The 27061-nt window shown below is 48.0% G+C and overlaps 1 protein-coding gene across 7 annotated transcripts in view; it reads right to left on the bottom strand.

Annotated features, from left to right (window-relative positions):
- Positions 1 to 27061, bottom strand: part of GREB1L (GREB1 like retinoic acid receptor coactivator) — a 444116-nt gene that overhangs the window by 206446 nt on the left and 210609 nt on the right. For all 7 annotated transcript variants that reach the window (XM_069219992.1, XM_069219998.1, XM_069219995.1 and 4 more), the window contains 2 exons: positions 9968 to 10127; positions 1522 to 1746 (listed from right to left, as the gene is read on the bottom strand). In XM_069219992.1, the coding sequence (XP_069076093.1) occupies positions 1522 to 1746; positions 9968 to 10124 (382 nt within the window). In that variant the 5' untranslated portion in view covers positions 10125 to 10127. The remainder of the gene's footprint in view (positions 1 to 1521; positions 1747 to 9967; positions 10128 to 27061) is intronic.

The following is a 27061-nucleotide window of genomic DNA, read 5'->3' as shown; positions in this document are numbered from 1 at the left end:
AATGTTGCAGTGGGAGCCTTCCCACCAGAAGCAGGCTTGTTCAGTTCCAAAGCAAACCAGCAGCGCTTCCAGAGGCCAGGAGCGGAAGATGTCTTGCAGAGAGTTCCTTGGAGAGTCTTGCTCGACAAATCTAAGGACCCACCTGTGACGGAGGCCTTAAGTAACCCTAGAAGGGGGTTGCTCACTCTCTGAAATGACCCACCTATTAGAGGGGGGGTCAGGAATGTCATCTATCTGGCCTAATCAGCCAGATGCTTCCAGGGGCCTCTGCACATCTTATGTCCAAGATGACAGAACAAAGTGGCCACCTGGCTGAGCTCTGGCACCTCACTAGAGGAGGAGCTGGACAGGAGAGTGGTCACTTCCCTATCCTTTGTGTAGTTTCGCAACAGAGCGGGAACCAGGGAGTTCTTTAAATGGTGCAAACCGGATTATAAAAGGAGGGCACCAAATGTGCCCTTCAAAGCAGTCTGGTGGCACTCAGAGGCTACTCAACCCCAGCCCTTAGACACCCAATACACAGGAAGAGGTGGCCACACTTCTCCCTTGCAGGACATCCTTTGTGCTTCTTCTTCGGCCTGAGCCTGGTTCACCAGTAGGAGGGGGGAACAGTGTCTGGGGTCAGCAGCAGAGTGGGCTGGCAGCTACACACCGTAAGGCTGCACCAGCAGAACTTGGGATCCTCTAAGCAACCCCAAGAGTACATGGTTTAACATAACTAACACTGGAATCGATGTAGTTGAATGATTCCAACATGTTTGATAACAAATATGCCTAGGGTCGGAGAAGCCATTATGTTGTTGGACCACTCATGCTGACCAGTGCCCACTACATACCTTAAGATGGCATTCCTTCACTTACAGAGGGAGGATAAAAGGTGAGGGCTCCTGCCTGGAATCGACAGTTGGCCAAAAGGTAGGGTCAGGGACAGATCTATGAGAGGGACGCATTAGCCAACTAAGTATGTCTCACCTTGTGCTTCACTTCAAACGCCAATTACCTACATTTTACTTCACGTCCATGAGAATGATCATATCACATGCAAGACAACAGTATACAGGCTCTGTGGAAAAACATGAAAAATCAGAGACCATGCTTAAGACCCCACATACTATATGAAGGTTCAGCGGCAGCTCCTCCGCTAAGGCGTTTACCCACTGCTCTGAGCAGTACAGAAAAGGAAACATAAAAAGATAATAATGCAATGTTATTATCATTTTGTTTTTCATCCTGAGCCAGGTTAAGGTCGGGCGGAGCTGGACTGTGTCACAGGCCGCTTAGACCAATCACAACGCTGCTGGTGACAGCAGCGCCTGGACTGAATTAGGGGTGTCTGGGAGCCTGTGTGCTGTCAATGTCAGGAAGAGGACAAACGACAGACGCAACCCATCTCCCAACAGAACAGGTAAGTGTTCTTTTTTATTTTATTAGTCACCCCCCCTCGTTCAGTAGCAGCAGCCACAGTGAAGATTCCAGGAGTGCGCCTACACCAAGCAACACACAATGGAAAATAACACAAACCGTCTGTCGTGCAAGCTCCTTCAGGGGCTGGTTTCTGGGCATACGGGAGAGGTGGGCTATTGGTGTCAGAGAGATCTTCTTCTTCCTCCTCTTCCTCCATTTCAGAGACAGTCTGGCTGGTGGTAAGATCGAAGCTGCCGTTCTGCGTGCATCGGTGACCCAGTTCCTTATCTAAGTCCTCCACTCTGGGCTTAACGTCTGAGCCAAAAGCAGATACACAATTACCTTTATTGTGAACAAAAAAGTTCTGGTTAAGACACACATTCTCTTGTGTGAAGTAAGCAATGCAGGTCTAAACATGCTAAATCTTGGTACGTGCAAAAATATAGTAAATTAAAACAGTATTAAAAGGGGCAAAGGTCAAAGAACACCAACACCTAGCAGCCTCAAGACTTCAGTGTCTGTGTGAATTAACTCCATGCTCAATCACAGTTCATGTGTTATGTTATTGAATCTTAATGAACAGCAGGCACACCAAAGATTTGTTGGCGCTGAACATAAACAGCCGAGTGAGGGGTACAAAGAACAATACAATCTGTGTGATTTGTGTCAACAATGGTATGTTTGTTTAAACAACAAAGTCTTCACTTTTTTCCTAAAACGCCTGAATTCTGTCTAAAGGCATAAATGAACCAGGAGGTAATTCTACTATGTGGGCGCCTGCACAGAGAATACTTTAATATAGGTCGGTCTAGTAATTGGCATGAGACGATCACAGAATATATGAAGGAACTCACTGATTATTCTTCTCCACCATAAATCTTGGAGCCACACATTCTAATATGCCTTAAATGTTGGGCAGCAAGTTTTAAATTGTATTCTTTGTTCCATAGATGGCAAATGGAACTTTCAACAGTGATGTCACCGGGGATCTCCTTGGAAGTTTAAATATGCAGTTTTATTTTTGCACCACTTGTAATCTATGTATGGCATTATTAGTAAGCCCAAGATATATGGAGTTTAACTGATGTAAACTTGAAGCAATAAAAGTAACAGCTACCATTGTTAGTTCTCCCATTGCTAGGAAGAGTATTAAGTTACTTACCTTCAGTAACAATATATCTGGTAGAGACATATTCTAGTTGCAGATTCCTTACCTTAGAATTTTTCCCCCAGGCGTCAGACTGGATCCAGAGATTTTTACTTCGAGCAATACCCTTGCGCGTTGGTCGACTCCGTGGGCATCGTTTGCGTCGTAGTCGCCGTGATGACGTCGGGAGTAGTACATATATGCCACCAGAGCGCAGTGACGTCAGTTTATATTCACAACTTTCCATGTCAAAACACAGAGCCGCGAAGAACACTGAAACTGGTGCGACAGAGATAAGGCACTAAATGGGGAAGCCCTATCCCTAGAAATCAGTTCGCAAGCAGGGAGGATGGGTGCATCAGTAAGGAATCTGCAACTAGAATCTCTCTACCAGATATATTGTTACCGAAGGTAAGTAACATGTACATCTGATAGAGATTTCTAGTTGCAGATTCCTTACCTTAGAATGGATACCCAAGCAATGCCATCCTCGGAGGTGGGCTGCGAACCAAGATCATACTAGAAAGTCCTGCAGGATCGAGCAACCAAAGTAGCCATCCCGACGGACCTGACTGTCCAGACAGTAATGTTTAGTAAACTTGTGCAAAGCTGCCCACATAGCTGCCTGACAGATACTGGGACAGGAACTCCACTTGCTAACGCAGTGCAAGCAGCTGGTGCTCTGCTGGAATGAGGGCGCAAGCCCTCAGGGGTGTTGCTACTTAGCCAAAGCGTAGCACATCTTGATGCAAAGGAGTACCCATCAAGAAATGGTACGTTTTTGCACCACCTTCCCTTTCTACGCAACCACATATCCAACGAAGAGTTGATCATCCACCCACAAATCTTTAGTATGAATGAGATAGAATGCAAATGCTCTTTTTGGATCCTGGCAGTAGAGTCTCTCCTCCTCATGAGAAGGATGTGTAGGTGCGTAAAAAGTAGGTAAGGTGATGGACTCGCCTGCATGAAAAGGTGTAGCCACTTTACGAAGGAAGGAAGCCTGAGTGCGTAACACCACTTTGTCAGGGTGCACAGATAAAAATGGAGGCTTAGAAGAAAGAGCGTGAAGCTCACTCACTCTGCAAGCAGAAGTGATGGAAACAAGAAAAACAGTTTTGAAAGTAAGGAGCCGTAAGGGACATTTGTGCATCGGCTCAGAGGGAGTACACATTAAGTAAGTAAGTACAAGACTGAGTTCCCACTAAGGCATGATAAACAGAGTGGGAAGAAACAAATGGGTGAGACCCCTAAGAACTTGACTAACAATAGGAGACCTAAAGAGTGTAGGCTGATCAGGCAACCTAAGAAAGACTGAAATAGCTGATAAATAACCTTTAAGGGTGCCCAAAGCAGAGCCCTGCTGGGCTAATGACAGAATGAACAAAAGTACCTCTGAAAGAGGAGCAGAGAGTGGATCAACAGATTTGTTGGTACACCATGCCACAAATTTATTAACAGCAGGCGTATACCGTTTTGGTGGAAGGACGCCTGGCTGCCAAGATAACGTCACAGACTTCGGGGTGAAGGTCAAAAGCAGTCAACTGCTGCCGCTCAATTTCCACACATAAAGGCAGAGATTGGACAGTTTTGGGTGGAGAACCATCCCCTGCTGCTGCAAGATAAGATCCTCCCGAAGGGGCAGTCTGAGTGGAGGATCGGTGGTCATGCTAAATAGCCCTGGATACCATACTCTCCATGCCCAGTCCGGAGCCACCAAGATGACTTTGGCCCTGTCGTTCCTGATCTTCTCAGAACTCTGGGCAGAAGTGGTATGGGTGGAAAGGAGGCCAGAGTTCCACTCGAGATGAAAAGCGTCTCTGAGCGAGTGCAGCCTTGGAAACTCCAACGCACAAAACAGCTAACATTGGGCATTCTCTGCGGAGGCAAAAAGATCTAACCAAGGCTCTCCCCACCTCTGAATGAGACCTTGCACCACCTCCGGATGGCATTGCCATTCGTGATCGGCTATGCATCAATGACTGAGTTAGTCTGCACTGGCGTTCAGAAAGCCCTCCAGATGTTGAACCACTAGGGTTATGTCCTGATGTGTCAGCCATGTCCAGAGGCCTAGCACCTCCTGACAAAGGGTCCAGGACCCTACTTCACCCTGTTTGTTGCAGTACCACATGGCGGTAGTGTTGTCCGTTAACACTTGCACTACTTTCTCTTTGAGAGAGAGGAAAGAAATGCTTTCAATGCAAGTCTGATCACCCAGAGCTCCAGAGGATTGATATGGAGCCAAGACTCCGTCGGAGAACAGCAGCATCTGATCTCCGCCTCTCCCATGTGGGCGCCCCATCCAAGTGACACGTCTGTCACTATGGATAGATCAGGTTGAGGAAAGGAGAGGGATGCCATTGACCCAATGCGGATTCGAAAGCAAACCGCTCTGAGATCTGGACCATGTCGGGAGAGATTCCCCTGATGCTACGCCCACTGGAACTTCAAGTCCCACTGCAGAGCCTGCATATGCCATCTGGCATGTGTCACTAGCAGGATGCAGGAGGCCATGCGGCCCAGCAGCCTCAAAGTCAGGCTCACCCAAACCCAAGATAGAGGCTGAAAGATCATAATCAGAGCCTCAATATCCTGGACTCGCACCTCGAGAGGATAGGCCCGAAACTGCAGTGTGTCCAGAACAGCTCTGATGAAAGGAAACATCTGAGAGGGAGTCAGGTGTGACTTCGGCATATTTATAGTGAACCCCAGCATATGCAGGAGGTTTGCCATATTTTGAAGGTGGGGAAACAACTTTCTGGGGCGAGTCCACCTTCAAAAGTCAGTCGTCGAGGTAGGGGAAGACTGCCACCCCTAACCTGCGCAGATGAGCTGCAACACCCGAGGGGCGCTGGTAAGGCCGAAAGGGGAGCACAGTAAATTTAAAGTGCTAGTGCCCTACCACGAATAGTAGGTAACATCTGTGAGTAGGAAGGATTGGAATATGGAAATAAGCGTTCTGCAAGTCCAACGCTACCATCCAGTCTTCTAGATCCAAGGCAGACAAGACCAGAGTCAGGGTGAGCATTTTGAATTTCTCCTTCTTGAGGAAGAGATTGAGGTCCCGAAGGTCTAGGATAGGACGTAAGCCTTGGTCTCTTTTGGGCACCAGAAAGTAGCAGGAATAACAACCAAGACCTACTTCTGGCGCAGGGGCCCCCCTCTATGACTCCCTTGGCCAAGAGAGCTGCAACTTCCTGGCGGAGAAGTGCCAAATGATCCTCGGGTATACGCTAACTGATGGAGGCAAGGCTGGTGGGGCAGATTCGAAGGGGAGGGAGTAGCCCCTTCGAACGATCTGCAAAACCCACCTGTCCGTAGTGATGGATTCCCAGTGGGGCAGGTGATGGCGAATCCTGCTGCCAACTGGAGCAGAGTGAGGGGACAGACTAGGAGGATTTGGAGGCTGCAGCAGGGGTGGACTGGGCAGGCCTCTGGTTCCCTGTCCCACGACCATGTGGGATTCCGCGTCCCCGGCCACACAGCGGCTCAACAGCATGGGTGGCACATTGGCTGGGAAAGGGATGCGACAGGGAGACCCCTCCGTGGCCACGAAAGGGGCGAAAGGTGGATTGTTGGGGATGAGGGGCAGTGGAAAGGCTGAAGGACTGAGCCGTAACCCAGGAGTCCTTGAACCTCTCCAAAGCAAAGTTCGCCTTGTCTCCAAAGAGACAGAAGAATCAAAGGGCGTGTCCGTAAGAGTCTGTTGGACATCCCCTCAGAAACCAGCTCTACGTACACAGGCGTGGCGCCTCAAGGCCACGTCATCGCAACCAATCAACCCACAGAGTCGGTCGTGTTCAGCCCACATTTGAGAGTGAACTATACCACGTCTCTCCCATTGGTGACAGGTTGGGAAACGATAGCATGGGCCTCCTCTGGTATCTGCAGCAGAACTTGCGCAACCATATCCCACAGAGAGTGGGTATAGCAGCCCAAAAGGCATGCGATGTTCACTGACCACAGCACGAGACTGGAGGAAGAAAACATCTTCCCAAATTGTTCCAGCCATTTTGATTACCTATCCGGAGCTGCGGAATAGAACGCGTCCGAGGATGAGAATGTCTGAATGGCAAGCCTCTCCGGTGTAGGGTGTTGGGACAGGAAATTAGAGTCGTTCTGGATGGGCCGATGGCAGGGTGCGATAGTCATGTTCACAGGGGCCCCTGTGTCGGGTCTGGACCAAGTACCCAAAAGAACATTGGTGAGGGCTTCACTGAATGGAAGAAGAGGCTGAAGCACCTCCGTAAGTAGATTAGACCTGACCTGAACATTAGGCAGCTCAAGGCCGTGGACCTCAGCCACTCTACTGACCACCATGGAATAAGTTGCTCCCTCTGCCGTAGCCACAGTAAAAGGAGGCAGCACGCCAGCATCTGGAGAGGTATCCAGACCACTGGCCTCACCCAACTCCTGTGCCCAGTCCAAGTTAGTGTCATCCTGGTATTCATAAGCACCCAGGGACCCCTCCTATCCTTCACCAAATTAGAACCCATAAGAATAAGGGTCAGAATCCAACCCTGGGTTGAATAGGCCCCATCGAAGAAGGAAGTGACGCCGGCCGAAGCCGGTCCGACTTAGAATCGTCTGGGATCAGGATCAGATTGATGTCAATGGTGGACACCACCGACGTCAGGAGCGTCGACAATCGGACAGGCGCCAGGGAAGGTCTTAATGGTACAACCAGTGTCTGTGCAGATCCGGAGGGGACTTCGGTGGCCAGAGCCGCTGGGGTAGTACCCGTTTTTACCCAGGCGAACTGCACTGCATTTTGACATTTTTGCTGTGTAGAGGTTGTGTCATCAGGGCAGAGAAATAGTTGTAAGCCATCCACATAATTTTACAGTCTGCAAACTCTTGTAGCCAGCTTCTTTATTATTGGTCTAACACATATGTTGACTATACTGTGTGACTGGTTCAAGATGGCTCCCATGTTCAACGAAACACTCCATGGCACTGGCTCTAATTATTAGCAGCACAGGCTGTAAGTACACAAGCAATAGAAAGTACACCTATGAAGTTGCCTTACAGCAAACAACAACAAGTTGTCCACCTGATCAATGGCTAACATAACTGTAAATTTAGTAAGAAGCAGTACCATATGTAGAGCTGTTGTCAGAGGGGTCTGTACTTTTTTGTTTGTAATCTTTTTATTAGTTTTAACAGTTAAAGACACAGCTATACACTGAGGACAATTGGCACCATACTGTGGGTGTGCAATTAGTTTGAGACAGACTTAGGAAGTAAACATGCACAAATCAATTGGCATGGCCACAGGCAAATACAAAAGCAATGTAGAAATAATGTAACACTCAATATGCCAACCTGTGCCTTCAGGAGGATGCTTGGGGGTAGGGGGGATTGGAGTGAGGTGGTTGGGGAGGGGGGGCGGGAGTTGAATTGAGGGAGGGGGGTGTATACATCAACTACAAAGAGACAACTATAACAATCTGTTAATCAGGTCAAAAAATGAGAACATGGGGCTGCTAGTAATCAAGGTGGTAATGCACTGGTGCAGGGGCAGTCATGTATTGTTGGGGTGCACAGGGGCAGGAGGCCTGCTGCCAGAGTGCCAACAACAGTCGTAATGCTTGCAGTTTCGGTGTGTTGTATCAGTGGTTGCCAAGTTGCCTGAAAAGTAGAATCAGAGAAGGCTAAATTATGAGAGATCCACTCCATTGCCATCACACGCCACTGGAGAGTAAGCCACTAAGTCATGGAGGAGGTAGATTACTGCTTCTAGGATAATGCTATTAACTGCCTGGCTGTATGCATCATGTCGCTGATAAGAGTCCATTCAGCAGTAGTCATAGCTTTCAAGTGCAAGGGTCTTAGGCCAAGGATTTCTGTATGGTATGTGGCTGGGAGCGGGAATCCCACTGTGGCTCTTATATGGCTAAGGACTTCTTTCCAAAATGTGGTTATTAATGTACAGGACCACCATATGTGACAATAGCCCCTGCGTTCTATGCCACAGCGCCAGCAAAGTTCAGTGTCACTAGGGAATATAGCAGACAGATGAAAGGGCGTATAGTACCATTGATACATGGATTTATCGGCGCTTTCCCTACAGGATACACTGCGATAGATTTTAGGTATATTTTACCAGATTGGCTTCCATTGATTAGGCATGATATCTCCTGTAGGTATAGCCTTCCAACGTTGCTAATATGGGTGCGTGTAAGGAGGTGTGGAATGCTGAAGGGTGTGGTATGTATTTGAGATAAGCCCCCGTGAGTCGTCACAGGTCTGGACAAGCCTCTCAAAGAGAGTGTAAGGGCAGGCCACTTCAAGATATACAAAGGAATGCAAAGCCCAGTGTCATAACTGGAGGTATTGCAGGCAGGCCATGTCAGGTAAGTGATATTCCTTTTTGCCCTGGTCAAATGTCTTCTTGCTATTCCTCTGGGAGAGATCTCACAGCGTCCAGCAATCTTTTGTTTGTTCAGTCGCTAAAGGCGTGGGAAGACAGTGCTGGTGTAAAGGCGGATTATGGGCTATTGGAGTACTGGGCAAGTGGAAAGTAGTTAAGCCCTTCAATGAGGCCACGCTATCCCATAAATCTAGGACTGTCTTAGTTGGCGTTGCAAGGTAAGCGCTATATGGTCTAGAGTGCCGGGGGAACCAGGCCGGATCCCACAAGGAACGGCATGCCACAGTGCTGTCCATATGGAACCAGTGGCTTTCGCTCTCCAGCAGTCGACGCCGAGATATATCACAAGTGTGCTACCCAATAGTATTGCAAGAGGTTGGGGCATCCAACACCGCCCCTATGGGTCTGTACTTTTAATGTGGAAGACCCAGGATCTCAAACTTGCACCCACTTGATTGCAAAATAACCATATCTGATTCTATTTACATTGTATACCAATTTAATGTTGTTGTTGTAATCGAACGAAATATGAACAGTGCTTGTGACAAACAGATGTCATACCCAATACTTATATAATAAATCAGAACAAACAGTGCAAATCAGACATGCCTAACTACACCTAGGAATAAACATGTACTAGGATAATAGCAAAAATAGACAGGACAGCAGCATCAAATTATTGCTTGAGCATCTTACCACCAGTGTGACACTGGGACTATTGTTCCTACGAAGATTACCATAGAATAGGTTATCACTGTATTATGGGGCAGTGTGTCATCTGAGGGCATGCCCATTAATATAAATGAAATATATACGCAGCACTATTCGGTATACTGACCTTCTTTGTGATGTAACTGATGTCAAAATACCCCCACAATGAGTTCTCAGAGCCCTTTAAATGGGGCACTATGATTACAAACACATTTCTTTCTAGTTTGCCATAAGATTCACAGACAGCAAAACCCAAGCAACCGGCAGAGCCATTGGTAGCCACATGCGTGCCTTCTCGGTTAACCTTTAAGAACAAACCACTGTTGTTTTACCTTCTGGGGCGAGAACGGCATGTTCGGGGTCCAAGTAGAGCTGGGAGAAAACCGGCCTTGGCACAACGCTGCTGCATCGGAGAGACGCCTCGATGGAATTGTGAAGTGCTTCCTCAAAACGGGCAGACTTAAGTTGCCCAGCATATGAATTCCCCATGATCTAAAATAAAATGCAATTGGAATAAAAATATTTACCAAAAATCTATAAAAGCAGGTGCATTAACAATGTATGTGGTTGCACTTTCCTGTCGAGCAATGTTTCTTGGTAAACTACAGGCAGGGCCGCTGGGAGCATGTGTCAGGGGATGATCAATTTATGTGGTAGGGTTGCATAAACTATGCAGCAGGAAAAGAGATTATGCAGTGTAATGAGACACATACTTCAATAGTATTACTTTATTGCTTTGTCATTTTACACCTGCTAACACAATCTGGGCAAAAGTGGTTACTCATTAGTATCAGTAGAACACCCAAAATAGAACAATAAGCAACGGAAAGGTGACCAGTCAACCTTTGTAAAGGTTCTTCCACTTCAGGGCAACTTTTAATCCGTCTGAGATAGAATTTTCAGATTATACCGCAGATACTGGACTATAAGGCAAATGCGACAAACACCTAACTAAACAGAAAAAACACCAAACTCGCATAATTTCCATGGACCTAACTACAGGTGGCTTTGCATACGGTTATCATCATACGTTACAGTGTGCACTTAATATTATCCATAGTTGTAAGAAAATGCCTCCTTGGCATGGTTGCCCCCTGACTTTTTGCCTTTGCTGATGCTATGTTTACAATTGAAAGTGTGCTGAGGCCTGCTAACCAGGCCCTAGCACAAGTGTTCTTTCCCTAACCTGTACTTTTGTATCCACAATTGGCAGACCCTGGCATCCAGATAAGTCCCTTGTAACTGGTACTTCTAGTACCAAGGGCCCTGATGCCAAGGAAGGTCTCTAAGGGCTGCAGCATGTCTTATGCCACCCTGGAGACCTCTCACTCAGCACAGACACACTGCTTGCCAGCTTGTGTGTGCTAGTGAGGACAAAACGAGTAAGTCGACATGGCACTCCCCTCAGGGTGCCATGCCAGCCTCTCACTGCCTATGCAGTATAGGTAAGACACCCCTCTAGCAGGCCTTACAGCCCTAAGGCAGGGTGCACTATACCATAGGTGAGGGTACCAGTGCATGAGCATGGTACCCCTACAGTGTCTAAACAAAACCTTAGACATTGTAAGTGCAGGGTAGCCATAAGAGTATATGGTCTGGGAGTCTGTCAAACACGAACTCCACAGCACCATAATGGCTACACTGAAAACTGGGAAGTTTGGTATCAAACTTCTCAGCACAATAAATGCACACTGATGCCAGTGTACATTTTATTGCAAAATACACCCCAGAGGGCACCTTAGAGGTGCCCCCTGAAACTTAACCGACTGTCTGTGTAGGCTGACTAGTTCCAGCAGCCTGCCACACCAGAGACATGTTGCTGGCCCCATGGGGAGAGTGCCTTTGTCACTCTGAGGCCAGTAACAAAGCCTGCACTGGGTGGAGATACTAACACCTCCCCCAGGCAGGAGCTGTGACACCTGGCGGTGAGCCTCAAAGGCTCACCCCTTTGTCACAGGCCAGCAGGGCACTCCAGCTTAGTGGAGTTGCCCGCCCCCTCCGGCCACGGCCCCCACTTTTGGCGGCAAGGCTGGAGGGAACAAAGAAAGCAACAAGGAGGAGTCACTGGCCAGTCAGGACAGCCCCTAAGGTGTCCTGAGCTGAAGTGACTCTAACTTTTAGAAATCCTCCATCTTGCAGATGGAGGATTCCCCCAATAGGGTTAGGATTGTGACCCCCTCCCCTTGGGAGGAGGCACAAAGAGGGTGTACCCACCCTCAGGGCTAGTAGCCATTGGCTACTAACCCCCCAGACCTAAACACGCCCTTAAATTTAGTATTTAAGGGCTACCCTGAACCCTAGAAAATCAGATTCCTGCAACTACAAGAAGAAGGACTGCCTAGCTGAAAAACCCCTGCAGAGGAAGACCAGAAGACGACAACTGCCTTGGCTCCAGAAACTCACCGGCCTGTCTCCTGCCTTCCAAAGATCCTGCTCCAGCGACGCCTTCCAAAGGGACCAGCGACCTCGACATCCTCTGAGGACTGCCCCTGCTTCGAAAAGACAAGAAACTCCCGAGGACAGCGGACCTGCTCCAAGAAAAGCTGCAACTTTGTTTCCAGCAGCTTTAAAGAACCCTGCAAGCTCCCCGCAAGAAGCGTGAGACTTGCAACACTGCACCCGGCGACCCCGACTCGGCTGGTGGCGATCCGACACCTCAGGAGGGACCCCAGGACTACTCTAAGACTGTGAGTACAAAAACCTGTCCCCCCTGAGCCCCCACAGCGCCGCCTGCAGAGGGAATCCCGAGGCTTCCCCTGACCGCGACTCTTTGAATCCCAAGTCCCGACACCTGGGAGAGACCCTGCACCCGCAGCCCCCAGGACCTGAAGGACCGGACTTTCACTGGAGGAGTGACCCCCAGGAGTCCCTCTCCCTTGACCAAGTGGAGGTTTCCCCGAGGAACCCCCCCCTTGCCTGCCTGCAGCACTGAAGAGATCCCTAGATCTCCCATTGACTTCCATTACAAACCCGACGCTTGTTTCTACACTGCACCCGGCCGCCCCCGCGCTGCTGAGGGTGAAATTTCTGTGTGGACTTGTGTCCCCCCCGGTGCCCTACAAAACCCCCCTGGTCTGCCCTCCGAAGACGCGGGTACTTACCTGCAAGCAGACCGGAACCGGGGCACCCCCTTCTCTCCATTCTAGCCTATGTGTTTTGGGCACCACTTTGAACTCTGCACCTGACCGGCCCTGAGCTGCTGGTGTGGTGACTTTGGGGTTGCTCTGAACCCCCAACGGTGGGCTACCTTGGACCAAGAACTAAGCCCTGTAAGTGTCTTACTTACCTGGTTAACCTAACAAATACTTACCTCCCCTAGGAACTGTGAAAATTGCACTAAGTGTCCACTTTTAAAACAGCTATTTGTGAATAACTTGAAAAGTATACATGCAATTTTGATGATTTGAAGTTCCCAAAGTACTTACCTGCAATACCTTTCGAATGAGATATTACATGTAGAATTTGAACCTGTGGTTCTTAAAATAAACTAAGAAAAGATATTTTTCTATATAAAAACCTATTGGCTGGATTTGTCTCTGAGTGTGTGTACCTCATTTATTGTCTATGTGTATGTACAACAAATGCTTAACACTACTCCTTGGATAAGCCTACTGCTCGACCACACTACCACAAAATAGAGCATTAGTATTATCTCTTTTTTGCCACTATCTTACCTCTAAGGGGAACCCTTGGACTCTGTGCATACTATTCCTTACTTTGAAATAGTGCATACAGAGCCAACTTCCTACATTGGTGGATCAGCGGTGGGGTACAAGACTTTGCATTTGCTGGACTACTCAGCCAATACCTGATCACACGACAAATTCCAAAATTGTCATTAGAAATTGATTTTTGCAATTTGAAAAGTTTTCTAAATTCTTAAAAGACCTGCTAGGGCCTTGTGTTAGATCCTGTTTAGCATTTCTTTTAGAGTTTAAAAGTTTGTAAAAGTTTGAATTAGATTCTAGAACCAGTTGTAGATTCTTAAAAAGTATTCCAACTTTTAGAAGCAAAATGTCTAGCACAGATGTGACTGTGGTGGAACTCGACACCACACCTTACCTCCATCTTAAGATGAGGGAGCTAAGGTCACTCTGTAAAATAAAGAAAATAACAATGGGCCCCAAACCTACCAAAATACAGCTCCAGGAGCTTTTGGCAGAGTTTGAAAAGGCCAACCCCTCTGAGGGTGGCAACTCAGAGGAAGAGGATAGTGACTTGGAGGAAAATTCCCCCCTACCAGTCCTATCTAGGGAGAACAGGGTCCCTCAAACCCTGACTCCTAAAATAATAGTCAGAGATGCTGGTTCCCTCACGGGAGAGACCAACACCTCTGAAATCACTGAGGATAGCCCCAGTGAAGAGGACATCCAGTTAGCCAGGATGGCCAAAAGATTGGCTTTGGAAAGACAGATCCTAGCCATAGAGAGGGAAAGACAAGAGATGGGCCTAGGACCCATCAATGGTGGCAGCAACATAAATAGGGTCAGAGATTCTCCTGACATGTTGAAAATCCCTAAAGGGATTGTAACTAAATATGAAGATGGTGATGACATCACCAAATGGTTCACAGCTTTTGAGAGGGCTTGTGTAACCAGAAAAGTGAACAGATCTCACTGGGGTGCTCTCCTTTGGGAAATGTTCACAGGAAAGTGTAGGGATAGACTCCTCACACTCTCTGGACAAGATGCAGAATCTTATGACCTCATGAAGGGTACCCTGATTGAGGGCTTTGGATTCTCCACTGAGGAGTATAGGATTAGATTCAGGGGGGCTCAAAAATCCTCGAGCCAGACCTGGGTTGACTTTGTAGACTACTCAGTGAAAACACTAGATGGTTGGATTCAAGGCAGTGGTGTAAGTAATTATGATGGGCTGTACAATTTATTTGTGAAAGAACACCTGTTAAGTAATTGTTTCAATGATAAACTGCATCAGCATCTGGTAGACCTAGGACCAATTTCTCCCCAAGAATTGGGAAAGAAGGCGGACCATTGGGTCAAGACAAGGGTGTCCAAGACTTCAACAGGGGGTGACCAAAAGAAAGGGGTCACAAAGACTCCCCAGGGGAAGGGTGATGAGACAACCAAAACTAAAAATAGTAAAGAGTCTTCTACAGGCCCCCAAAAACCTGCACAGGAGGGTGGGCCCAGAGCCTCTTCACAAAACAATGGGTACAAGGGTAAAAACTTTGATCCCAAAAAGGCCTGGTGTCATAGCTGTAAACAGCATGGACACCAAACTGGAGACAAGGCCTGTCCCAAGAAAGGTTCCACTCCAAACTCCCATCCAGGTAACACTGGAATGGCTAGTCTCCAAGTGGGATCAACAGTGTGCCCAGAGCAAATCAGGGTCCACACTGAAGCTACTCTAGTCTCTGAGGGTGGGGTGGATTTAGCCACACTAGCTGCCTGGCCCCCTAACATGCAAAAATACAGGCAGCAGCTCTTTATTAATGGGACAAGTGTAGAGGGCCTGAGGGATACAGGTGCCAGTGTCACCATGGTGACAGAGAAACTGGTTTCCCCTGGCCAATACCTGACTGGAAAAACTTATACAGTCACCAATGCTGACAATCAAACTAAAGCACATCCCATGGCAATGGTAACTTTAGAATGGGGAGGGGTCAATGGCCTGAAACAGGTGGTGGTCTCCTCAAATATCCCAGTGGACTGTCTGCTTGGAAATGACCTGGAGTCCTCAGCATGGGCTGAGGTAGAACTAAAAACCCATGCAGCAATGCTGGGTATCCCTGAACTGGTGTGTGTGAAAACAAGAGCACAATGCAAGGCACAGGGTGAACAAGTAGAGCTGGAGTCTGGAAGAATGGCCCAGCCTACCAAGAGGAAAGGAAAGTCAGTTGGGAAACCAACTGCAACACAGCAAAAGAAAGGGAACCTCTCTTCTCAGGAAGAAGTTCTGCCCTCTGAGGGAACTGAGCCTTTGGAGCTTGAACCTTATCAGGTTGAGCTCTTAGGCCCAGGGGGACCCTCAAGGGAGGAGCTGTGTAAGGGACAAGAAACCTGTCCCTCTCTTGAAGGCCTTAGGCAGCAAGCTGCTGAAGAGTCCAAAGGCAAGAAAAATGGAACCCATAGGGTCTATTGGGAAGATGGACTCCTGTACACTGAGGCCAGAGACCCCAAACCTGGTGCCACTAGGAGAGTGGTAGTGCCTCAGCTGTTCAGAGAGTTCATCCTAACATTGGCCCATGACATTCCCCTTGCTGGACATTTGGGACAAACCAAGACGTGGGAGAGGTTAGTCAACCACTTCTACTGGCCCAATATGTCCAACATGGTTAAGGAGTTTTGCCTCTCCTGCCCCACCTGTCAAGCCAGTGGTAAGACAGGTGGGCATCCAAAGGCCCCCCTCATTCCACTTCCAGTGGTGGGGGTGCCCTTTGAAAGAGTGGGTGTGGACATAGTTGGTCCACTAGAACCTCCCACAGCCTCAGGAAATATGTATATCCTGGTAGTAGTGGATCATGCTACCAGGTATCCTGAAGCTATTCCCCTTAGGTCGACTACTGCCCCTGCAGTAGCCAAGGCCCTCATTGGTATCTTTACCAGAGTGGGTTTCCCTAAGGAAGTGGTGTCTGACAGAGGTACCAACTTCATGTCAGCATACCTAAAGCACATGTGGAATGAGTGTGGAGTGACTTATAAATTCACTACACCATACCATCCACAAACTAATGGCTTGGTTGAGAGATTCAACAAGACATTAAAAGGCATGATCATGGGGCTCCCAGAAAAACTCAAAAGGAGATGGGATGTCCTCTTGCCATGCCTGCTTTTCGCTTACAGAGAGGTGCCACAGAAGGGAGTAGGATTCTCACCCTTTGAACTTCTGTTTGGTCATCCTGTAAGGGGACCACTTGCCCTTGTTAAAGAAGGCTGGGAGAGACCTCTCCATGAGCCTAAACAGGACATAGTGGACTATGTACTTGGCCTTCGCTCTAGAATGGCAGAGTACATGGAAAAGGCAACCAAAAACCTTGAGGCCAGCCAACAGCTCCAGAAGTTTTGGTATGACCAAAAGGCTGCACTGGTTGAGTTCCAACCAGGGCAGAAAGTCTGGGTTCTGGAGCCTGTGGCTCCCAGGGCACTCCAGGACAAATGGAGTGGCCCTTACCCAGTACTAGAGAGGAAGAGTCAGGTCACCTACTTGGTGGACCTGGGCACAAGCAGGAGCCCCAAGAGGGTGATCCATGTGAACCGCCTTAAGCTCTTCCATGACAGGGCTGATGTGAATCTGTTGATGGTAACAGATGAGGATCAGGAAGCAGAGAGTGAACCTCTCCCTGATCTTCTGTCATCAGACCCAAAAGATGGCACAGTAGATGGAGTGATCTACTCAGACACCCTCTCTGGCCAACAGCAAGCTGATTGTAGGAGAGTCCTACAACAGTTTCCTGCACTCTTCTCCTTAACCCCTGGTCAGACACACCTGTGTACCCATGATGTGGACACAGGAGACAGCATGCCTGTCAAAAACAAAATCTTTAGACAGTCTGACCATGTTAAGGAAAGCATCAAGGTGGAAGTCCACAAGATGCTGGAATTGGGAGTAATTGAGCGCTCTGACAGCCCCTGGGCTAGCCCAGTGGTCTTAGTCCCCAAACCTCACACCAAAGATGGAAAGAAAGAGATGAGGTTTTGTGTGGACTACAGAGGGCTCAATTCTGTCACCAAGACAGATGCTCATCCAATCCCAAGAGCTGATGAGCTCATAGATAAATTAGGTGCTGCCAAATTCTTAAGTACCTTTGACTTGACAGCAGGGTACTGGCAAATAAAAATGGCACCTGGAGCAAAAGAGAAAACAGCATTCTCCACACCTGATGGGCATTATCAGTTTACTGTTATGCCCTTTGGTTTAAAGAATGCCCCTGCCACCTTCCAAAGGTTGGTGAATCAAGTCCTTGCTGGCTTGGAGTCCTTTAGCACAGCTTATCTTGATGATATTGCTGTCTTTAGCTCCACCTGGCAGGATCACCTGGTCCACCTGAAGAAGGTTTTGAAGGCTCTGCAATCTGCAGGCCTCTCTATCAAGGCATCCAAATGCCAGATAGGGCAGGGAACTGTGGTTTACTTGGGCCACCTTGTAGGTGGAGGCCAAGTTCAGCCACTCCAACCCAAGATCCAGACTATTCTGGACTGGGTAGCTCCAAAAACCCAGACTCAAGTCAGGGCATTCCTTGGCTTGACTGGGTATTACAGGAGGTTTGTGAAGGGATATGGATCCATTGTGACAGCCCTCACTGAACTCACCTCCAAGAAAATGCCCAAGAAAGTGAACTGGACTGTGGAATGCCAACAGGCCTTTGACACCCTGAAACAGGCAATGTGCTCAGCACCAGTTCTCAAAGCTCCAGATTATTCTAAGCAGTTCATTGTGCAGACTGATGCCTCTGAACATGGGATAGGGGCAGTTTTGTCCCAAACAAATGATGATGGCCTTGACCAGCCTGTTGCTTTTATTAGCAGGAGGTTACTCCCCAGGGAGCAGCGTTGGAGTGCCATTGAGAGGGAGGCCTTTGCTGTGGTTTGGTCCCTGAAGAAGCTGAGACCATACCTCTTTGGGACTCACTTCCTAGTTCAAACTGACCACAGACCTCTCAAATGGCTGATGCAAATGAAAGGTGAAAATCCTAAACTGTTGAGGTGGTCCATCTCCCTACAGGGAATGGACTTTATAGTGGAACACAGACCTGGGACTGCCCATGCCAATGCAGATGGCCTTTCCAGGTTCTTCCACTTAGAAAATGAAGACTCTCTTGGGAAAGGTTAGTCTCATCCTCTTTCGTTTGGGGGGGGGTTGTGTAAGAAAATGCCTCCTTGGCATGGTTGCCCCCTGACTTTTTGCCTTTGCTGATGCTATGTTTACAATTGAAAGTGTGCTGAGGCCTGCTAACCAGGCCCTAGCACAAGTGTTCTTTCCCTAACCTGTACTTTTGTATCCACAATTGGCAGACCCTGGCATCCAGATAAGTCCCTTGTAACTGGTACTTCTAGTACCAAGGGCCCTGATGCCAAGGAAGGTCTCTAAGGGCTGCAGCATGTCTTATGCCACCCTGGAGACCTCTCACTCAGCACAGACACACTGCTTGCCAGCTTGTGTGTGCTAGTGAGGACAAAACGAGTAAGTCGACATGGCACTCCCCTCAGGGTGCCATGCCAGCCTCTCACTGCCTATGCAGTATAGGTAAGACACCCCTCTAGCAGACCTTACAGCCCTAAGGCAGGGTGCACTATACCATAGGTGAGGGTACCAGTGCATGAGCATGGTACCCCTACAGTGTCTAAACAAAACCTTAGACATTGTAAGTGCAGGGTAGCCATAAGAGTATATGGTCTGGGAGTCTGTCAAACACGAACTCCACAGCACCATAATGGCTACACTGAAAACTGGGAAGTTTGGTATCAAACTTCTCAGCACAATAAATGCACACTGATGCCAGTGTACATTTTATTGCAAAATACACCCCAGAGGGCACCTTAGAGGTGCCCCCTGAAACTTAACCGACTGTCTGTGTAGGCTGACTAGTTCCAGCAGCCTGCCACACCAGAGACATGTTGCTGGCCCCATGGGGAGAGTGCCTTTGTCACTCTGAGGCCAGTAACAAAGCCTGCACTGGGTGGAGATACTAACACCTCCCCCAGGCAGGAGCTGTGACACCTGGCGGTGAGCCTCAAAGGCTCACCCCTTTGTCACAGCCCAGCAGGGCACTCCAGCTTAGTGGAGTTGCCCGCCCCCTCCGGCCACGGCCCCCACTTTTGGCGGCAAGGCTGGAGGGAACAAAGAAAGCAACAAGGAGGAGTCACTGGCCAGTCAGGACAGCCCCTAAGGTGTCCTGAGCTGAAGTGACTCTAACTTTTAGAAATCCTCCATCTTGCAGATGGAGGATTTCCCCCAATAGGGTTAGGATTGTGACCCCCTCCCCTTGGGAGGAGGCACAAAGAGGGTGTACCCACCCTCAGGGCTAGTAGCCATTGGCTACTAACCCCCCAGACCTAAACACGCCCTTAAATTTAGTATTTAAGGGCTACCCTGAACCCTAGAAAATCAGATTCCTGCAACTACAAGAAGAAGGACTGCCTAGCTGAAAAACCCCTGCAGAGGAAGACCAGAAGACGACAACTGCCTTGGCTCCAGAAACTCACCGGCCTGTCTCCTGCCTTCCAAAGATCCTGCTCCAGCAACGCCTTCCAAAGGGACCAGCGACCTCGACATCCTCTGAGGACTGCCCCTGCTTCGAAAAGACAAGAAACTCCCGAGGACAGCGGACCTGCTCCAAGAAAAGCTGCAACTTTGTTTCCAGCAGCTTTAAAGAACCCTGCAAGCTCCCCGCAAGAAGCGTGAGACTTGCAACACTGCACCCGGCGACCCCGACTCGGCTGGTGGCGATCCGACACCTCAGGAGGGACCCCAGGACTACTCTAAGACTGTGAGTACAAAAACCTGTCCCCCCTGAGCCCCCACAGCGCCGCCTGCAGAGGGAATCCCGAGGCTTCCCCTGACCGCGACTCTTTGAATCCCAAGTCCCGACACCTGGGAGAGACCCTGCACCCGCAGCCCCCAGGACCTGAAGGACCGGACTTTCACTGGAGGAGTGACCCCCAGGAGTCCCTCTCCCTTGACCAAGTGGAGGTTTCCCCGAGGAACCCCCCCCTTGCCTGCCTGCAGCACTGAAGAGATCCCTAGATCTCCCATTGACTTCCATTACAAACCCGACGCTTGTTTCTACACTGCACCCGGCCGCCCCCGCGCTGCTGAGGGTGAAATTTCTGTGTGGACTTGTGTCCCCCCCGGTGCCCTACAAAACCCCCCTGGTCTGCCCTCTGAAGACGCGGGTACTTACCTGCAAGCAGACCGGAACCGGGGCACCCCCTTCTCTCCATTCTAGCCTATGTGTTTTGGGCACCACTTTGAACTCTGCACCTGACCGGCCCTGAGCTGCTGGTGTGGTGACTTTGGGGTTGCTCTGAACCCCCAACGGTGGGCTACCTTGGACCAAGAACTAAGCCCTGTAAGTGTCTTACTTACCTGGTTAACCTAACAAATACTTACCTCCCCTAGGAACTGTGAAAATTGCACTGTGTCCACTTTTAAAACAGCTATTTGTGAATAACTTGAAAAGTATACATGCAATTTTGATGATTTGAAGTTCCTAAAGTACTTACCTGCAATACCTTTCGAATGAGATATTACATGTAGAATTTGAACCTGTGGTTCTTAAAATAAACTAAGAAAAGATATTTTTCTATATAAAAACCTATTGGCTGGATTTGTCTCTGAGTGTGTGTACCTCATTTATTGTCTATGTGTATGTACAACAAATGCTTAACACTACTCCTTGGATAAGCCTACTGCTCGACCACACTACCACAAAATAGAGCATTAGTATTATCTCTTTTTTGCCACTATCTTACCTCTAAGGGGAACCCTTGGACTCTGTGCATACTATTCCTTACTTTGAAATAGTGCATACAGAGCCAACTTCCTACAATAGTAAAATGTAACAAACATTGACGAGCTTTTGTGTGGAACTCAACATTTGTTATAACCGCATACATGAAGTTGATAAGTGATAACTGGCCAACAACGTTCTTAATGGGAGCGCATCTGTAAACAAAAGGCACAACAGGATCTTGCGTGTTAATTGGGGTCTTGGGTAAATCTGAAAGTCTTAATCTGTCCAATGATTTTCCAAAACCATCACAACATTTATAGTGTGAGAGTAATGTCAGCAGCTAAGAGTAGGTCTAGTCTTTGCAGCCTCGTCAAGGCAATGAACAGCCACACAAAGACAGCAATGCAATGCAACAGTCTGAAAAGGGAACACTTGATTCAGCTGGTGCTTCGTGTACAATACCAAGTCAAAAATGCATCGACTGCTTCTTGTCGACCTGGGGGCCTACGAACCGCAGTACTTTGCGTGGTCCTGCGGTTCCTGGGGCTAAGAAGATACCATTGGCAGCCCGCAGTTGTGGGCTGGGTGAGTCTCTCACCTGGGCCTGTTTCATCTCATGCCCTGGCTGCTTCTCCTTCTCTCCTCAACTCCAAAATGGCAATCATCTGCCTGAGGGTCTGCAGTTGCCTTTTAAGGAGATTGGAGTTAGTCCAATTCAGGTTTTCATTCTATTTTTATCATGGCTGTTTCTCCCTTGGTTTCTTCGTGACTTTCCTGACCCACTACGTTTGTCATGTGGTGTTTGATGCCATTCCTTTTTCCTGTTTTTTTCTTACTATTTAAAAGCCTCAGTCTGGTTAGAGGGTCCATTGAAACAAAGCTGTGTTTCTTTACTTGTTTTTTCACTGCCTTTATGTGATGACCCCGACTCTTCACACTTGGGACTTCCTCATCTAGATTCCAGCTTTTCTCCAACTCTGTGACTACTTCATCAGCAACAACATTAGGGTTTTTCTCCTGAGAAGGTGGCAGCTTCACGAGGGGAGTTACCCACCACATATTCCCGTGTGGTGACACTGTGCCTTCTGGAACGGTCACCCTTACCTCAGACAGTCGATCTAGACTACAAAGAAGCACTAAGCTGTGAACAGTCACTTTGGCTATGTATCACAATACACACAGCTACTTTTTACAAACTTACCAGCAATAATGCGCAGAGCTACAAACAAAGTTTTATTGAGATGTGCTACACTTGAAGAGGTACTCTTTTATAGGAGTGTATGATATGCTATCTTTCTCAAGGTAACATTTTAGCATTTCACTATTTTTTGCCCTCAGCTAAGTTTCTCAGAGTGTTTTCGCACATGCAAATTTTTTCTGTAGCTTACCACATAATTTTCGCTCTCAACCATGCCGTTAACGTCCTGAAGGATTTCGCCTTACTCGTGACTGCAATTAAGCTGAAACCTATTGGTGCGGTACAGCAGCAGTAGCTGGTGCAAATGAGCAAGCCAAGACGATTGTACTTAATGGGGTTACTTGTTCTACATTAGCTATGTTTCTTGTTCAGTCTCTTTCTTACCTACTTTTCTCCATCTGCAATTTATGGAGTCCATTTTAAGTTTTATTTCCATAACTAAATACATAATACTGTTCTTCTTGGTTGGCTGCCGGACCCTCCAGGAACACGGTGAGTGAACTTAGCAAGCACTGCCTACTGCCTTCTGTTCTGCCCAACTGGGCTGCGGCACATAAGACAAGGGAACTTCAGGTTTTGTGGTGGAGCTTCATCTGCAGCACCCAAAGCCTTGGAGCTCCGTATTCACTTCCACCTTCAGGTGGGTCCCACGGCTCAAGTCACCACCTGCACAGAAAGGGTGTGAGCAGTCTTCGCACAATCCCAGCATGAAGGTGCTTACTGCTTCTTGTCAGGGCTGCAGAGAGTACTCACTTAATGCACCTTCCTTGATTGGCTGGTAGGAGAAAGTTCTAAGTGAGGCACTACTGCCCTAAGCAGTTGCTCTGAGTAAGGGTTTGTTGTCCTTACAAAGTTCTGTTATCAGTGAGCAAAGGGGAGGTTATATTCTAAGTAATGGGACCGAAGAACCGTTTAATGACTGGCCTCTCGCTGAATGTTGCTGTCTGTTTTCTAATCTCCTCGGAGTGAGGGTTCATCAGTGATTATTGAATCATGTGGAAGACAGGGATCCGTGCAGAAGGCATTTTGTCTAGTTTTACCCGACGCCAGGGGTTTAGGACTGAAGTGGACTTACCATATGAATTGTAAGTGTGGAGTCTAGATGGTCACTAATTAGGGGTCCATGCTAAGGGCCCTTTGTACATGCAAATAATAAAGGGGAATTTATTCTAGAACTGAGAAATAAGCGGGTAACAATGCTATTGGGCTGCATAGTTTATTAGCTTATAACTGGGATGCTAAATTTGGTGTAGTGTTACTGAACTTCCCTTTATGCCTTCAGTCTTGTTTTAAATCGATGATAAGCTTGCAGATGTTTTTCAGCAAAAAATATTTTAAAAGGCATGTTGAGACACAGGCCTAGCCAATGTGAAAAAATGTCAATATTATTAGGATATCACTGTCAATCAGTGCTTAATTTGAGCCTGTGGTTTCTGGCGCTCGGCACCAGCATTTTATTGTCAACACCAGCACTGCTGACAGCCTGCCACGTGGTGGCGCTGTTTTACTAATTTTGTGATGAGCACAACAACAGTTGCTGAACAACTCAACATAAATTTAAGTAACTTATACCTGCCACCCAAAGCTTTAAGAATACCTTGGTTAACAGATATTAGACATTTGTAATGTATATTTAAAGTCTGAATTGTCACACTTGTGAAAGTGTGATGGTTAGTTGTGTTGGTACTAGCGCTGGCAGGGACAATGGGTGATGCAAACCTCAGTGGCCTCCGGACAAGGGCCCTGGCATATTTATTTACAATTTACACTGCTGCCAATTGGCGAGAGTCTGAGTGCTGAGCCAGAGATGGATGGGACTGTCAGCCGCAGGTCTCATGTCGGCATCCTTATCTCCTCGCTCAGTGGGCTAAAGCATTTTGCTGCAGGATCCACTGTGTTCCTGTTACACAGTTTCCTTTCTTGTGAGTGCTGAGTGAGAGGAATGTGTGTGCATGTAAAGAAGGAGTACGTTTGTAAGAGTGTAGTGTGGGATGCGACTGTTTGACTGAAGGAGTGTGACTGGTTAAGTGCAGGCTGAACAGGCGAGCCTGTGAGTGCAGGGTTAAAAGGTGAGACTGTGCCCAGAGGTTGTGAGTGCAGCCTGTGAGGGCAGGCTGCGAGTGCAGGGTGCACCACATTAAAGCCAGATCTGCTTGCACTGCCAGTGCTTGTTACTTGAGTTTGTTTTGATGGAGGCAGAAAGAGAATACCAAGGACGCAGACATCTAAAAGCCAGAACACTGCCCTCATGTTATTTCCATGTTTACAAATATCCCGCAGCTGTTACGTTCATTAATTATGCACGCAGCCGTCAGATCAAAGCTCTTAGGACTTCACGCGCCGCCGCCAAAGGCGCACACGCCCGGGTTCATCACTGCGTTTATGAGCTGCGACCTTCCTATTCTAGCGGCTGGGGGGGCGAAGACCCGGCCGAGCTCACCTCCAGAAAGATTACTGCGGCAACTGGCAATCTTAGTGGCAACAAACGCAAAGGGAATAGAGGTCAATCAAAGGAGGTGACAAACATGGGAGGTTGATGGTCGGACGAGTCTGTGCAAGATTACGGTGAAGGTTAGCATCCAGCTGGTGTGGCTCAGAGAAAAACACAGGGTCTGAGGAATAAATCACACTGCTAGAGATACAGGGATGATCTGTCAAACTTATAAATTATCAATATATTCTGCATGTATTTGCATCTCCTCGCCCATCTCCTTCCTAAGAGACAGGAGACTATCAGAGGACCAGAAGAATGACTCTTAAGGGCTATCAAAAAGTCCAAACCCAAGGGCTGGGGAAAGGATAGATAGATAGATAGATAGATAGATAGATAGATAGATAGATAGATAGATAGATAGATAGATTTACTTGTGCACAACCTACAAGACTACTGACCTGAAGATGCGAACTGCTAGCCCATCTCTCACACGCGTTTGCTCTATTCCTTATTTAACACTGCATTGTGATGCGACATGGTTGCGTCAACAAAGCCAGAGTACACTTCCAAACCTCATGCATGCCAACTATAGACAACCACTCATGAAACATTCAAACATGCGTAACAAGAAGAGTAGATAACTACTCGTCCTACTCAAAAGTGCTTTGAGCCTCCTAAGGCATAAAAAAGCACTATATAAATGCCCGACTATACACTGGGAGCTTAGGTGGGGGAGAGCTTTAGCACTAAAGATCCTAGAACCCGGATGCCTCCAGTAGGCCCCCGCCCCAGCACCGGCCAAACGTAAACCGACAAAGTCTGATTGTTTTGGCATTGGAATAATTTTTATTGGAAATGTCAAATAATTAAAAATCATAAATCATATCCTGTAAATCAAAATTCAATCCTGTCATAAATCTCATAAATGATGATAACGACGCAACAAAGGATCCTCCCGCATCCCAAACACTGTTGGACCACACAGGTGAACTGTACTTCACCTGTATCCTCGGGATGGGTGGGGAGGCAGTTCCCAACACCTCATTGTCCCTTGTCCTTGTGCTCCGGGTTCCACCCCACCCCACAAACACCGAGTTGCCATGGGGGTGCAACAGGGTGGCCAGGAGCGGGAGCCCTGGGTCCACCCCAGCATATGCCTTTGACCGACCAGGTACGGTGGCATCGCTGCGCTATTCACCATCATACGCAGTTACCGCCATCGTTGTGGCAGAAGTAATGACAAGGTCTCCCACACAAAACTGAACAATCGCATGCATCAGCCATCTTGTGTAAATACGGCTGTCACTAGGGGGACGCACCACTTGCGTTAGGATCCCAGCATCCTCAAATCCTGGGGACGGACAGCTTCCATCTTGTACATTTCCTCTCAAACGTACTTGCCATGGTTATTTTATTAACAGCGTGACCCTGTGCGCCGTGTGAAACAAGGACCGGTTTAGACCAGATTATGGCGACCAGGTTGTAGGATGATGCTCGTGACAAGAAAGCTTCAGGGCCAGACACCAAAACCAGAGACTGTGCAGGTCCCCTAGAGCTACACACTAACCACCAGCTACGCTTCAGGGGTAAGGGTGGGTGAAAGCGAATATTCAAATGTACCTTTCAGGTTTCCGCAACGCAGGCAAAGGCAATAAGCAACATTAGCAGCCCGCACTTGGCACAGACAACAGATACTCGTAACAAAGCTAACAAAAAACCCCTGCAAATGAATATCTGCATGCACCGTGGGGGTATACTCTCGTGGCACCCAGGGCCCAGCGCTCAGAGGGCACACACTCTGCAGACGCACATGGCAACTCTTCATCGAGAAGTCTCGGCGGACTCTAAGTGGCGCTCCTCTGTGCCGACTCGATCGCCATCAGTGTGAATGGGGCATTTATGGAGGCAATTTGATCAATGCCCTTAATGCGTAACACATTACACCCAACAAGATAGCAGTGGCTGTATGCTGCAGCCGCCACAGTAAATAAAATACCACGCAACAGGTACCCAACACGTTACCACAAGAGTGCGTCTGTAAACAAAATGGCCTCGTTGCCAAGGCGAAGAGAGCACAAGCGGCAAAGTAGTTTTTGCACGCATTTCTTAAAGATTCTTGCAAGCCAGCTGCCAATAGATCAGATTCAGACTACACACTCTTGAATTTTGAAGCCACAATTGGCTTAGTTTGGCAGGTCTTAATTGAAATGGTCTTTCCTTCAGTATTAGTCAATGGGAGAAACACACACACACACCACACACACACACACTTTAAATAAATAAGCCACTTTCCTTTTCTTAAATATACGCATGCATGTCTTCTGGTGGTTGCTGGCGAGCCCTTTAACTAGTGTGTAAAGCTTCTATACCGGACAGGG

This window comes from Pleurodeles waltl, chromosome 2_2, assembly GCF_031143425.1.
Source record: "Pleurodeles waltl isolate 20211129_DDA chromosome 2_2, aPleWal1.hap1.20221129, whole genome shotgun sequence".
Classification (NCBI taxonomy): Eukaryota; Metazoa; Chordata; class Amphibia; order Caudata; family Salamandridae; genus Pleurodeles; species Pleurodeles waltl.
The sequence above is the reverse complement of the archived record's forward strand: the minus strand, read 5'-3'. Positions and strand labels throughout refer to the sequence as shown.